General features: G+C 37.5%; 1 protein-coding gene across 5 annotated transcripts in view; it reads right to left on the bottom strand.

Annotated features, from left to right (window-relative positions):
* The window catches only part of LOC116175379 (fibronectin type III domain-containing protein 5), a 207444-nt gene that overhangs the window by 49201 nt on the left and 143525 nt on the right, over positions 1–14718 (bottom strand). For 4 of the 5 annotated variants that reach the window (XM_031493459.1, XM_031493458.1, XM_031493462.1 and 1 more), the window contains one exon: positions 3907–4052. In XM_031493459.1, coding sequence (XP_031349319.1) covers positions 3907–4052 — 146 coding nt within the window. The remainder of the gene's footprint in view (positions 1–3906; positions 4053–14718) is intronic. The other variant, XM_031493460.1, reaches the window with a different exon arrangement.

Here is a 14718-nt window from a genome sequence, read left to right as displayed (position 1 = left end):
TGTATAAGGCTTACGTATGTTTATTTGTGTGCATGAGCATAAAGGCTGTACATATGGAACTGGTAAGTTCCTTATCAACTAATCATTTTTTACAAGCCTTTAAGCGGTTCTTGTCTCGCAGAGGTCCTTGTGGGGTTCTCTATTCGGATCAGGGAACCAATTTTATCGGAGCCAAGCGGGTACTTTCGGATCTATACATGTTTTTAAATTCTCGGGAGTATACCGATACGCTGATGGCGGAATTATCCACCCAGGGCGTTGAATGGAAGTTTAACCCTCCCTCGGCACCACATATGGGTGGTATATGGGAGAGTCAGGTTAAATCAGCCAAAAGTCATATCTACAGAGTTATCGGTGATCAATTGTTAACATACGAAGAATTCGCTACTTTTTTAACACAGATCGAAGGGTTACTAAATTCTCGGCCTCTGTGTCGATTGTCGGCGGATCCTTTTTCCCCGAGCGCTTTAACCCCCGCTCATTTTTTGACCGGGTCACCGTTGGGTAATTTACCTGCGGAACCAATTTTAGAGATTCCACTCAATAGATTGGATAGGTTCCAAATGATCGATCGTTTAATTCAAGAATTTTGGAAACTATGGCACCTGGAGTACCTTAATACGTTGCAAACTCGGAAAAAGTGGTATAAAGATAGCCCTAATATAGAAATTGGAACGGTAGTAGTTTTAAAGGCAGATAATTCACCGCCACTACATTGGCCGTTAGCAATTGTCACGGACGTATTTCCCGGAGAGGATGGTACGATCAGAGTTGTTAAAGTTAAAACCACGAAAGGGAGCTTTACGCGACCTGTCGTTAAAATATGTCCTTTACCTACACAGTAGATCTTATCAGTTTTGGAGTATATAGAGAAAGTTAGGGATTTTTTTTTCTTTCATCTCATTTTGAGATTTGTTTTTTTTGTTTTATTATGCGGGAGCAATGGTATTTGGGAAAATTTAAGGTTATTCAATGTTTAATAATTACATTTTTTTTTTGGTATTTTTTAGGTACAATTTGAGTTGAAAACAAGTTTTCATGGTGGGGGGTATGGACAATATGGGTCCCTAAATTGACGCCCCCTCCGGCCCTTTTGTTTGAAAAAAGAACTTCTTTTCGAGATTATCAATAGTGCTAAAGTTCCTAATAAGAGTTATTACAATAGTTCCGCGAAAAATCAATGCAAAAGACCTTGTCTGAATCTGAGTGTTCCTTTTATATCTAAGAGTATGTCTGTATGTGTACCAAATTTAATTCCCATCGGTTCAGCTGTTTAGCCGTAAATGGTAGTACAGACGGACCGACAGACAGACCGACATCATCGAGATATGGTTTGATTCGGGTTCCTGGTGCTTCAAAACGTGTATTTCCTTTAAAAAGTGGGTAGATCATTTTTTACTCCAATACATAATTCCCTTACTAACATGCGGGTGGTAAAAGGGCCTATACAAAACTCATCAAAAGTCAACATGATATATTTCTTAGTAGTTTAAATATTAAACATTCTTTTGACATCTTAGTTCTAAGGTGTACCACCAATAAAACCAACAACATTCGATTATGGAGAGTTTGAAAACTCGAGGGACTCGATCAGAACTCTAATCAGGACTCGAAGCCGAAGCAGAGCATCATCTATAGTTTTATTATTATTGGCTTCCAAACAAGTCCTTACTTATTGGAATAGCTTTTTGAATCTTGAGGTACTATCTGGAACTCCAATCGGTCTCAAAAATTCTAATGAGAAGTAGTCCCGCATATTCCTTTAGCACTTGAAATACGAAACAGCTCTTTTAAAAATTTTATTATAAGGTTCACCACGAAACTTCAAGAAAATGTTCGAACTCTTGATAGTATTAGAGAGCTGGCTACAGAAAAATGTTAGTTATAATTACATGGCTGATTTTTTTGTAGGTAAGGTATCCTGATACATAGCCAAGTAGAGATCGTCTTGTCCGCCAGCGAGATCCCGTGGGTTAAGGCTGGGAGGGGGCCCCCGACGCAAAAAGTCGATGACTTTTTTGCACAGCTCATCAAGACACATCTTTTTTTTGTATTTAATATTTTTCTTTTTTATGCCACATTAGCTAGTGTATGCGAAAAGAATCACAAACATTTTTTTCAAGCCGTTGTGGCCCTATTAAACGTTTGTCACGCTCAAAAACCTTGCAGATGGTAACGGACCGAAATCAAAATAGGACGTTTGCGATTCCCCATGCTAACCTATATACATTCCAAATTTCAACAAAATAGGTTTAGGCCTTTTTGAGTTATCGTGCTCAGAAGAAACGAACCACATGAATACAGTTTGAAGAGCCATAACAAAAAAAATCACTTTCGCATACACTGGCCAATGTCCATTACAGTTTTTGGCGAGTTTCTTAGTTTTTGAGAAATTTTAAATTGAAAAGTTAAACTACTAATTTTATAATTTTTTTTTAAATCTGGACTTTTCTTGAAAAGTAAGCCCCATAGCAAAAAATGTTAAATACAAAAATAGATGTGTCTTCATGAGCTGTACAAAAAAGTCTCACACATTTTTGGCGTCGGGTTCCAAATAAAGGCGCTAGAGGTAAATATAGCCGGATGAACGGAAGTTTTAGCTCCTCCCAGCCTTAAGCCACGGGATTTCGCTGACAAACATGACGGTTTCTACCTAACTATGTATCGGGATACTTTACCAAAAAAATCAGCCATGATAAAAACATTTTTCCGTAGCCAGCTCTCCGTCTATTACGTTCTCCTTAGCAGATATGAAGCTGTAACGGCGGAGTGGTGAAACTGCATAAAGGGATATTCGGCTATAGACTCACTAGTATTTTCCACTTTCCACACAAAAGTCGTTATCTCTCTCTCATTAAGAACGCAACAAAGAAAAGTGGAATCAGTTTGAGAAAGAAAATTTCGACACCAAGAGAAAGGGATAAGGACAAGAAATGTAAACATTTATTTTTATACAGGGAAATATCAAAAATGAATACGAAAAATGCAGGAGTAGAACGCCTAGAATGTACCTACAATCAGAACAAACCTATCAGCAATAAACCAAAACAAATAATCTGTAATTTAACATATTGTGATATACGATTGAGCCTTTCAGTATTGCATTAATGACCATACACAACACAGATTTAGCTTCATGACTATCAATTTACTCAAATTAAATTTAAAAAATGTAAATTAATTTTCACCACAACAAAACCGTAATCCTGGCCATAATCAAACCGAATCAATCGTCGGTGTATTTATTTATCATTACAAATACGAGCTTTGAAAAGGGGTAACAACTGCAACATGGAAAATTGAATACCTGAGCACACTCCAGATGTTCTTGGAACGATCTCACAAAAACACTATCCAATACTGTCATAATTTGGAGTAACGAATGAGGTGTGGTGAATGTTTGAATAAGCGATAAGTAATAAAAATTTCAGCTCGCTTTTATGAAAAAGAGGAAATGTACGGGTTCAGCCAATTTCTGTAGCGGATGAGATATTATCTACACGAACGTAATGTATTCATTCACACGAAAGGTTTATTATCAAATGCTCTAGGAGTCAGATCTTTGGCTTACATTGCATTGTAGGTAATCGTTGTCACACTTGAATTTCATTACAAAGTTGTATCCTTGTATCTAAAGCGGGTATAGGTGCCGAGGCCCTGTGCTAATCGCATGATACTATGTGGACTCATTTCCCTAAATCCGCCATTTGGTAATTCGTAGTGGATAGCAATTTTTTAATCAAAATGTGCGTGTTACGCTTATGCCCGGCGGTTTCACAAATGGTAAGGTGTTTATTCATAAATGGATGATTAAAGAATGAAGGAGGCAGCTGTAAATTCTGTGATACACATTATTGGAAATACGTGCTTATATAAAAATACCAGCTGTGCTAAAATTTTACTTACCCAGCGTGCGGAAGACTATAGGCCGACTTCGATATCTTTTCCCACCCCAAACGGCGGCAACTGTCAGTTGATACTGCGTATCTGCTTTCAATCCACTCAACGTCACAGCTTGAGAGTTACCAGCCACCACCGCCACCACCCTGTAACTAACAGCCTGTTTTATTCTAGCAATGCACACAGATATGATTATAATTCAAGATTTGAGAAACGAATATCGGTCGATAATTATACTCTGATAACCGTACGCTGTTTACAAAAAAAACTTTCCTATGCGGTGACATATACAGGGTGAACATTTTGTGTGGAACACTGGATATATCTTTAAAACAAAATCTTTTTAAAAGAAACTTTTTATGGTATCCAAATTTTTACGGAGTTTGCTACTAATCTATGTACTTTAGTTTATTGTATCAAAAATCATTGTAAATCTATATGCTTGCAAATTATGTACAGTGGCGTGCGCGTGCAGAACTAAGAGGGTGACGTTGTTTAATGGAAAGAACTTGTTTTCTTGAGATACTATTAAGAATGCAATAAAATCTATTCATATTGTTAATTTGGAACACCTCTGCTATATCTGCTAAGAGCAAGATCTGTTGGATTTCAAAATGTGGTAAACGAGAAACTAATCGCTAAATTCAGTCAGGTATTTACATGCGCCACGAAATTTGAATAAAGAATGAGGTATGTAGTTGTACAAATTGATTGAAAATGGAATGGTGCTCGGAAACCAGTTTAGAATTACGTTTAGGAAATTCAAGATGAAACGTATATCAGTAATATAATACTTATTGGATATGAAAAATCGTTCAGTAGAGCTATGAATAATATAACAGTATATTATTTGAACCGAAGCTTTTGCGCTATGGAATAAATTGAATGCATGTCGCGTGACACATTGTATTGCATTTACGAAAAAAAAACGTTCAGGGCTGTTATTAAACGACAATTTCATTTTTCAACGCGCCGCATGTAGACTATTTTTTTCTTTAATAATTGACTAACACTGGTTTTAAACGATTCTTAGGAATAAAATTGCTTGTGAAGTGGCTTTGTTACATTAGGGTTAAAAGTCATTTTTCATATAAAATGTCTTATCGTATTACGACCTAAAGAAACTAGGAGCCCTAATCCAGAAGCTTTCCATGATCAAATGATCCGACAGAAATATTTGACGGGGAGTAGTGTTCTCAGATTGTGATTTGATGTAGCGCAAGGTTTGAAACCTCCACTATCTTCCCCTTTTGTCGCAGACTCTCGGAAATAAAGTGTATTCTCTGCTAAAGATTTATGGAGATACCTATATAATTACTCACAAGAAGCAACGATTCTGCTAAACGCACACCATGTCAATTTCCTATTCCGTTAATGCTAGATCTTAATTTTTGAAACCAAAAATTTTATATTATAATTAACACAACAAGTTATTGACAATATCTGCGAATTTTCCTTAACCAATCTTCACTGCGACACCGTTGTCTTTTAGTCTCGAAGGAAGCTCGTCACTTTGTAGCCATATACGAAAACATAAACATTTCCAATGCTAAAAACAAATTCCGTCATGCAGGAGTTGGGCATAGAAGCTTGTAGAAGAAGATAGGAAAAAACCAGGGAAATAACTGAAAAATCACCACGCTAGTAAACCTCGCGCGGGGATAGCGCCCAGACATCGGCGTCCCCACATAATGTAGCGCCGTCCCTAAAGTTGTTAATTACACGGCCCCGGTATGTACACGTTCACTCTTTATCTTTTTACAAGGTTCATCTACAGGCCCTTATTTGCTACCATTCACCCAGCCTGTCAGTCAGTTGGCGAAAGTGAAATTAAAAGCTACCTTTTTACAAATAAATTTCCAAAAATACGCTAAAAACGTTAGTACCAATTTAGAGATTTACAGATAAATAGTCACAAGCAACAATAGTCTAGTCTACGCAACGCTGGCACGTCTAATTCAATGAGTTTAAGGGTATAGCACGACATATTTATTTTAAGTGTCACACATGTTACACAGGGTGTCCAACGAGGAGCTGAGTCAATTATTACCTGGGAAACTAAGGAGAACAAACTTTTGAAACATTTCAGTGAGCCCGTTTCAGTTAACAGACTTTCAATATACGGATTTCGGTTATAGCGGAAGTTGAATCATATTTATTTTAAACGAGATCCCTTAACTTTCATTCATTTTCTTTCTATTTATGCAGATTATGAATTATACCCTTTCAAATGAGGCACACCCATGGTTTTCAGGAGGCGGAGGTTCTGCAATAAACCTCGTAGAAAGGCTCCAAAAAAGCGGCAGAGTTACGGGGTTATTGAACTTGACCCACGTTCAATAGGATTGTTACTTGCGGTACAGCAGCAAAGGGAGAAAGAACATTTCCCTTGTGCTTTGTCCGTATGTCCATTTTGTTTCTGGTCTAACTCGAGATTTAAAAAAAATCAGTCAAAAACATGTCAAACCTTCACCAATCGATTTCTACGAGTTCAAGGATCAGTGCTATTGAATATGATCGTCCTATTTCTTACCAATTTAAATTCCGTTTAAGATAACTCTTCGAAATATACTCTCATTAAATTCTTACGCCATCTATGTATTTCCTTTGTAAACCCATTTAGTTAACATGTATAGGTTATTCCTGTACTAGATTTGTTATTACCTCAGTTCTTTAGTTTGCCGCTACAGGCCATCCGAAGAATTTGCTATCCCTTCTTAATTTGGTTTTGCGTACGGTTGTATCTTTCACACACAGAGACGATCTGGCCTTACCTTTCTCGATACGCCATTACTTTTTACTTGACTTATACAGAATAAGGGCTCCTGGTATTGGCTATCACCATATTTCTGTGGAGTGTTTCCCATCTATTTCTCATGTGCTGTGGCTGTTCTCCATTGAATACGCTTTGCTTTGCAAGTAATTAGTATGTGAAAATTATTATTCAGAATTAAATTCTTAATACGTATTTTTTTAGGGATTTATTTTCCTTCAAAGTTTTCTTTTAAACTTGCATCGTTTTCCCTTCAGGATTACCTGGTAGTTTCCTTGTCTACTTTTGTTACTCCGGAAATTCATTCCTGTTAGTTTGATTACGTTGTATCTTTCAGATTAGCTTTGTTATAAGATTATATTAGTTACTGTTGCTTTGTAAATTACTTTTTGAAAATTACCGAGGCCTAGTCAGAAACAAATATCGTTACTTGCGCCATTCCGAAGAATTTGTTCATATTATTTATTTATGTATAGAAATTTAGCTATTTGTGCATCATAAAGTAACGTCACGTTCATGTTTTTATATGCTGATTTGTACGGGCGATCCGTGGTCGAGTCAATAGTTTGCTTTTGTCAAGCTAACGTGGATTGAATTATTGATTCTTTTGAGTATTAATTACGGTTCTAGTATACGATTCGCCTTAGTGTCAGACGTTAGACACTGCTACTGAAGTATTTTGTGCCGTGCTATTCACTATCTCTCTTTTTTGTTTGCTTGTGTTACCTGTTAGAGATAAGTCAGAAAAGCGCACTTATGAGCTCAAAAGGCCGTTAGAGCCAGAGTTCAAAGGTAATTTTTTTTAAATTTCCTTCGACGCTTGTTATCCAAAATAGGTGTGGACAGCTTGAATTACGCGCTTAAAATTATTTTATGCTTTAGATTTTGGATCATCAGAATCAGCAGTTAACAAGATAGTACTCGTATGTGAATTGAACAACGAGTAACGAGTGTTTGAAAGTAGGTAGCTTTAAACGACAATGCACCATAAACCTATCTATAGTGATATGCGATATGTCGTTTTGCCTAATGAACAATAAATTTCGTTCCTCTACGTTATTACTTTTTCATGGAGCCATAAGATTATTGAAAGTATCGTAAAGTGCAAATTTCTTTATGAGCCGCGCCGATTTAATAAAACTATTACTGTGGTTATTGGTGTTTTATTGTTTTATTTTGAAACAAGGCTTTCGTCGAGCTTCCGTCACACCCCATTAAATTTATTACATGCTGGTGCCGCTATTTTTGGATTGGCCGCATATATCGTGTTATAGGTACCTTCTAACGTTTGGTCACGCCATTTTCGTTGAGGTATTCTTAAATTACATTGTAATACACCATCTTTACAGATTGTGAAATGTAGATTTTGCTGTAGCTGTAAGAAATGAGACATTCGCAGCTTTCCGAACAAATTATTCCTTAATTAAAGCGAGTGAGTAAAAGGAATTGTCGTCGTCGAAATAACTTAATTAGGAAATGAAAATCCCATTGTATAAAAAGAGCGTGCCAAAGGTTATAAAAGAAAAACATAAAATTTTAGTTCTGCTGTCCAATAGGGGATATTAGGTACACTTATCGACAAAGTGGGGCGACATTTTATTACGAAGGGAAATTTCGAAACGTACAACGGTGGTGCGAATATGAATCGACTCTGAATCCTTGGGAAGTTGAAAAGAATGATTAGGAAGTGAAGTAAATAACGAACAAAACTTCATTTCCTGCATCTATTACTTACTGATGTTCTCTCTGTTATTGATTGGCTTTGACGTGCAGAAGTCACATTAAACTTTATGATCTGTAGCTGAAACGTCATCTAAAAATACCATTCTGCGGCATATCGATTTGACATTAAAAGAATTATGTTGTCTGCAAAAGGATAAAGGAAGTTGTCCATCAAATACCTATCTCGACGCACGCTTTCAGTTAAGGAATGTTTTCGGAATCTACGTATTTGAAGTTTATACTGAAGTGAAGTGAAGTGAAGGACGTAGTTACAAATCGGGCACGTTGATGGAATTTGTGGTTTATTGAAAATGTAAAAGTTGTTCAAACATGGCACCCTGAAAATTTGGTCTATTTAATATTGGAAAAATTATTGTATGAGATCTGTCAATCATCCGCTTTGTAACTAGTTGCATTGTTTTTGAGTTTCTGTAGGTTTTTACAAATCACAATTTTTTTTAACGTACAAGTGGTTTCCGTTGTTTTTGTCAAAACGTTTATTAGCAGTTGTCGTGCGGGAAAGTTATAGTTTGTACAAACCAATTTATTTCGATGAGACTTTTCGTCTAGAATACCATGAAGGGTAGAACGTGTTAACCCCAGGCCCCTCCTCTTTTCAACAGTTTTACTTGGCACCAATACAGGCATGCGTATGCAAAATGTGAGACCAATTGGTTGTCGTATGTAAAAGTTTTGCTTTCAATTGCGTCTCAGGAAATAATTCATTGGGGGAGGGGGGGGGGCGACCTTTATACAGCGAAATTTGACGGCTGTCTGGTACACCTTCAAGGTATACGCTACCTATTGCAAAAAATCCAGGACTGTAGAACCATTCCCCTAGAAGTAGTTCAATACGGCAGAAGTCGGTCCGGACGGATGGACGAACAAAACGCAAACAATAACACAGTTTTGTTAATTCTTAAAAAACGCTAAAAATTAATTGAAGTAGTGGTCTAGTCGGCAGGTAGTTTCCAATAGAAAAAGGTCGGAAGTTACTGAAACTTTGGAATGTTTAGGGATGGTCATTTAACATTTTCTCAATTTTTCGACCTCGAGGACCCTGTGCGAAAAAAGGAGGAGGAGGGGGGACTGCATAATTACCTTCTTCCCATTTTTTATCAATGACTTTTTTGTCTATATATAGGTCATTTTTGTAGAGAATTAAATTTCCAAAAATTTCGACTATCCAAACATTATTGTATGTCAATTCGTTACCGAGAGATGGCGCTTCGAAGAAACGTCATTTTTGAAAATTCACAAAAAATCTTTAAGAATACAATTTTCAAAAGAGTAGGTACCTACCGATATTCTCATCTACACATCCATTGGTATCGAAAGTCGGTAGATGTTTACTGAATTACTTAAATAGCAGGTTAGATACCTACGTACTTACTACAATAGAGATTTATTTATTTATTTATTTATTTATTTATTTATTTATTTATTTATTTATTTATTTATTTATTTATTTATTTATTTATTTATTTATTTATTTGGTCTTTATTTATGAGTGGGCGGGGTTTCAGCCAAGGGCGCCTCTACCAACCCACCCACTATAAATTTACAAATATCTATGCTCGGATTCGAACCAGGGATCCTTAGTACCGCGTCAAGCAACATCCCCGTGCATTTCTGAGCTAAACGGACAAAGTTGTTCTTGGAAAGGCGCGATGCTCCCCTCAAAATGACTCTACTCGAAATGGCTAATCAAATTGTCGAAAAGGCGAGGATCCGTGGAGACGAGTGGACAAAGACAATGGAGAAACGCATCGACCAACTTTGCCCAATTTAACCACTGACTTAGTCGCCGTCAATGCTGAGTCAATGCTACAAAAAGTTTGGCCCTTCTTCTTCATTTTTTATCGTCAATGGGCTTTTCACCTCCTTAAGAAGAAGCCAACAAGTTAGAAGAGTCGTACGTGCTGCAAACTGAAAGTGCTAAAATTTGGGAGTCTGTCGATCCATTCACTGACAATGTGGAGTTCAATGTTAATCCTTTGAATGCACATTCCACGCCATGGCAGGAAGAATATAAAAATAATACAATAATAATGACATTTTTCTACTCATATTAAATAATAGGTAGAATACTGATGGGTTTTTAATTGAGAAAGTTATCTATTATTCAATATGTTTTCATTATTCAACTGTTGTCAGCCAATCGTATTCCGAGTTTGTCATTACTCTTCAACTCCCATTGTAGGGTTGCCTTGGAAACATGTGTGTAGCAAAATCATGATCTCGGATCGCGATAAATTCAGTTGTCAAACATTAATGCCAATCAAACAAATTACGAGAAATCAGTTTTGTGAAAATTACGTGAAAATGGACAGTAGTGAAATCATGATGAACAGTGACGACGATATAATTCTAACTCCTCCGGATTTTACGTACATTGCTAATTTTGTCAATTGTTTGATGACATAATAAAACCATTACTTATGCATAATGTTATTATTACTGTAATTATTGAATACAAGTAGAAAAAGTATAGTATTTAACTCGTGAGAAAGGCATTATTCACTCAGAAAAATTACGCCACTCGTCTTCTACTCGTGGCGCAAATCTTATCTTCGTGAATAATTGCCAACTTTCTCACTCGTTGAATAATATACTATTATTTAGGGACATAAAGGAAAAGCCGAAAGGCAATTACTCCCCGCTCTACAAGCTTCTAAACTGAAATTAACTTAACAATGTGATAATCTAACTATAAGGCACATCGAATACTAAAACAAATCACTATTATTTAAATACTTAATTAACAAAACTATAAGCATGAGAACAACAAATCAGACAATTCCGTAACGTAAGCATTAATAAGTATGGAAATGAATACAAGCAATTTCAAAAAAGAAAAGAAATCATGGACTTCCCGGGAAGGTGTAGCCACTGAACCTAAAGTAGCCCGCCCGCTTCAACATTCAAAGTCATTGTTGATCCTCGTCCAGTAGAGATGATCCCGTACCGCCGACTACCCGAAGCAGGTCTGAAATCAACTACAATAGCGTATATACAAATCAGTTCACAAGGTTTTGTACCCTCCCCGATGACATTGATTGGATATGTTTATTTATTTAATATTGTCCCTCTTGTTCTAGGTCCTCAACAGGCTTACGCCCAATTTCAGAGTGACCCTCATAATGCTTTTTTAGAGGTGCCCTGCAGAAGGTCTTATTTTTTTTTTAAATTTTATTATCCCTCTCTTGTTTTGGGCCCTCAACAGGCCTGCGCCCAATTACAGAGTGACCCGCATAATGCTATTTAGTCCATACTACTCCGGAATTTACCTTACAAATTAGGAAAACTGCAGAAAAACCTAATTCGGAGTATCCGGCAGAGTGCTCGAATTCGAACTCGAACTGATCTAAGGAATTCCCATCTCTGCCACAGATGATTTGTAGCCCAACGCTCTACCACTGAGCTACAAAGACGGTACGGTACGGAGGAAAAAACTCTGTACATTCACCATCTGTGCCTGGGTGGAATGGTTTTATGGAGCTTGGAACCAGTGGTAAAAGGTATGGATGCTCGAAAATAGTTTTCACCCAGGGAATATAGTAAGGTATACAGGGTGATTCCTATAGTACCTGCTCTTAAACAGTGCACCGGTAGGAACGTGATGTAGTGGTTAACAACAATAAACCAGAATGTGGTTGTCAGGCTACGTAGATTTCACCTATTAATGTCATTTATGGTGTCGATTTGGACGATCATGGATGGGAGTGGGTTGAAAGGGCTATTCAGTACAATTTACGGTACCCACAGTGTTGAAAAAATCTTAACAGGGTATGGCTCGAGATATGGTTACCCTACAGGAAATGATAAATCCTCACGAATATATGAGGTTCACAACAGATGGCTACTTCACCATTCGCCACAAATAGAATTGTTCGCTTAGAGACATCTTCACGGCATGACAACCCGAGGAGCGAGAGGAAACATGGACATTGGAAAACTGCGGGGATAGTTGACTGAACACACTCCATTCCTTCACATCCAGGCGATAGTTTCGCTGAGCACAGGAATCGTTGGTCATGGTGTAGTGAACTGTCACTCAGCACGAGAGATAGATATATCGTGCATAAAAAATGTAGTGGGGAGAAATGAAAGAATCTGAAACGGAAAGATAGGGTCGTGACTCGCGCTTCCGTTTCTTACTCGCTGAAAATTGCTGGCAAAAAAATGTACTCTGACTTCCAGCAATCAGCATGCCTGCGCTGCCAAAAAATCTGAATAAGATCTGAAAGAACTTTTCCCTATGTCACTCTTCACTGAGGAGGAACTGCGCAAGGGAACACAGCCTGCAATGTACTCACTCTTCACTCCCATCGAGGAAGTCAACCTTGGCAACAAAAAGTTTAACGTGATGGATGGAAGATACCTAATACATAAAGTGACGTGGAACAAAAATTCGTGATTCCGTGTCCTACGTACATAAACTACGTGCAGGGGCACTTTGGTAGCAATGTGTTTGTTGTATTTGACGGACTATCAAAGCACCACAGTCGCAGAACGAGATCGTCGTTTTGCATTATAATCAGCAACCAAGGTCGTATTCTCCTCCTCTACTATGGTGATCGTAGCACAAGAAAAGTTCTTGGCAAACGATAAAAGTGAAAAATCGCAATCATATCGATGTTGATGGTATGAATGGTGGATGCTACCATCTAAGTGAAGCAGGCATTGTCAACGTGATGATCGTCAATTCAAAGCCAGCGAATTCGAGAAATCATCATTACTACTGAAGATATATTTATTATGTTGACAACATTAGGTATACGTGCAGAAAGAATATCTCTAGGAATATCTGTGTTCAGAAAAGTGGAAGAGGCAGTGATTCCAGTGGCCTCTGCTCGCCAAGCTCCTGCTCCTTTTCTCCGAGGTACCTGCTTTTCCTCCACGCAGTGACGAAGAATATTTTCAGCATCTACAAGAAGTATCCCTCTCTTTCTGCGCCAATAGCTCCATTTCTTACACCAGTTCCTGGCGCCTTGTGGCGGCGACATTCACAATGACAACCTCGATGGTTTACAGTACCGATTATTCCCAAGATCAGTGACGAATGTAAAACTGATTTGAACGAGGAGGACCAATATACGACGTCATTGACAGTTTAACTTCCCAGACTATAATCATAATGGGTAACTGGAACCCGAAATGAGTAGCAAGAAACAAATCTGGCAAAACAAAGGGCGAATACAAACTGTACTCCAGCGAATGTACAGCTAAATATCCTAAAGTGGATGGAACCAAATATACATGGTGGGCCATTAGTGCGTGTGTGGGTGTATTAACGAACATATTTAAAATTCATTGTCAGGGCATGTTATACAGGGTGATTTATATCAAAATTGCATTTTTTGAGCATTTCCACAAAAATAAAAGACGCCCCCGTGCCTGTCCGTCCGCCCCTACGGCTGTGTCGCTACTAAATCTCCTTCCCGGACAATTGCCAGAAAACAATTTCCCGAATGACAATTCCCCGAAAACAGTTGCCCGAATGGACAATTACCCGAATGGACAATTTCCCGAAAGGAGAATTAACCGAAAATTGTATTTTATCACAACTTTATAAATTTAATAAGTACATCCCATTAGTCTTAATACTATAATAATTAAGATTAACTTCACTTATTGAATCCAGTCAGACGGTTTAAAAAGAAGGTACGAAACTGATGCAGATGTTGCTTTAAAGCTCCGATTATTGTCGGCCTTAGCATTCGTAGCTACTGCAGACGTTGCGGAGGCATTTGAAACCATTATAGTATTAAGACTAATGTAGGGACTTATTAAATTTATAAAGTTGTGATAAAATACAATTTTCGGTCAATTCTCCTTTCGGGCAATTGTCCATTCGATCAATTGTGTTTCGGGAAATTGTCCATTCGGGAAACTGTTTTCGGGGAATTGTCTTTCGGGAAATTGTTTTCGTGCAATTGTCCTAGACCCTTAAGAGCTAATGTTCCACTTTTTCGCAATTTGGTTCGTTATAGTATCGAAGTTTGCACCACTTTTTTTCATGTACCATAATTTTACACATTGTTAGTTTATTGTGCTTATAAATTTTGTACTTTAAGATGCTTCTTATAAAATCAAATTGAAATCACGGGTCAAAGATTAGGTTGTCCAATGTCAATGCGCAGTGCTAACATTATTAAAAATAAAAAAAATATCGCATTTAACATAAAACTTAGAAGGCCGTGACTCTACGGGGTTACTAACCACGAAATGTATTAACATACCAGGAACGGTCAAAGTTTGTTGTGTTATGAAAAACTACTCTGTCAATTTTCAAATTTCGAGGTCAAGATAACTTGATT

The sequence above is a fragment of the Photinus pyralis genome, unplaced genomic scaffold (genome assembly GCF_008802855.1).
Source record: "Photinus pyralis isolate 1611_PpyrPB1 unplaced genomic scaffold, Ppyr1.3 Ppyr1.4_LG7, whole genome shotgun sequence".
Taxonomy (NCBI): Eukaryota; Metazoa; Arthropoda; class Insecta; order Coleoptera; family Lampyridae; genus Photinus; species Photinus pyralis.
Note: the sequence above shows the minus strand (reverse complement) of the source record. Positions and strands in the feature narration are given on the sequence as shown.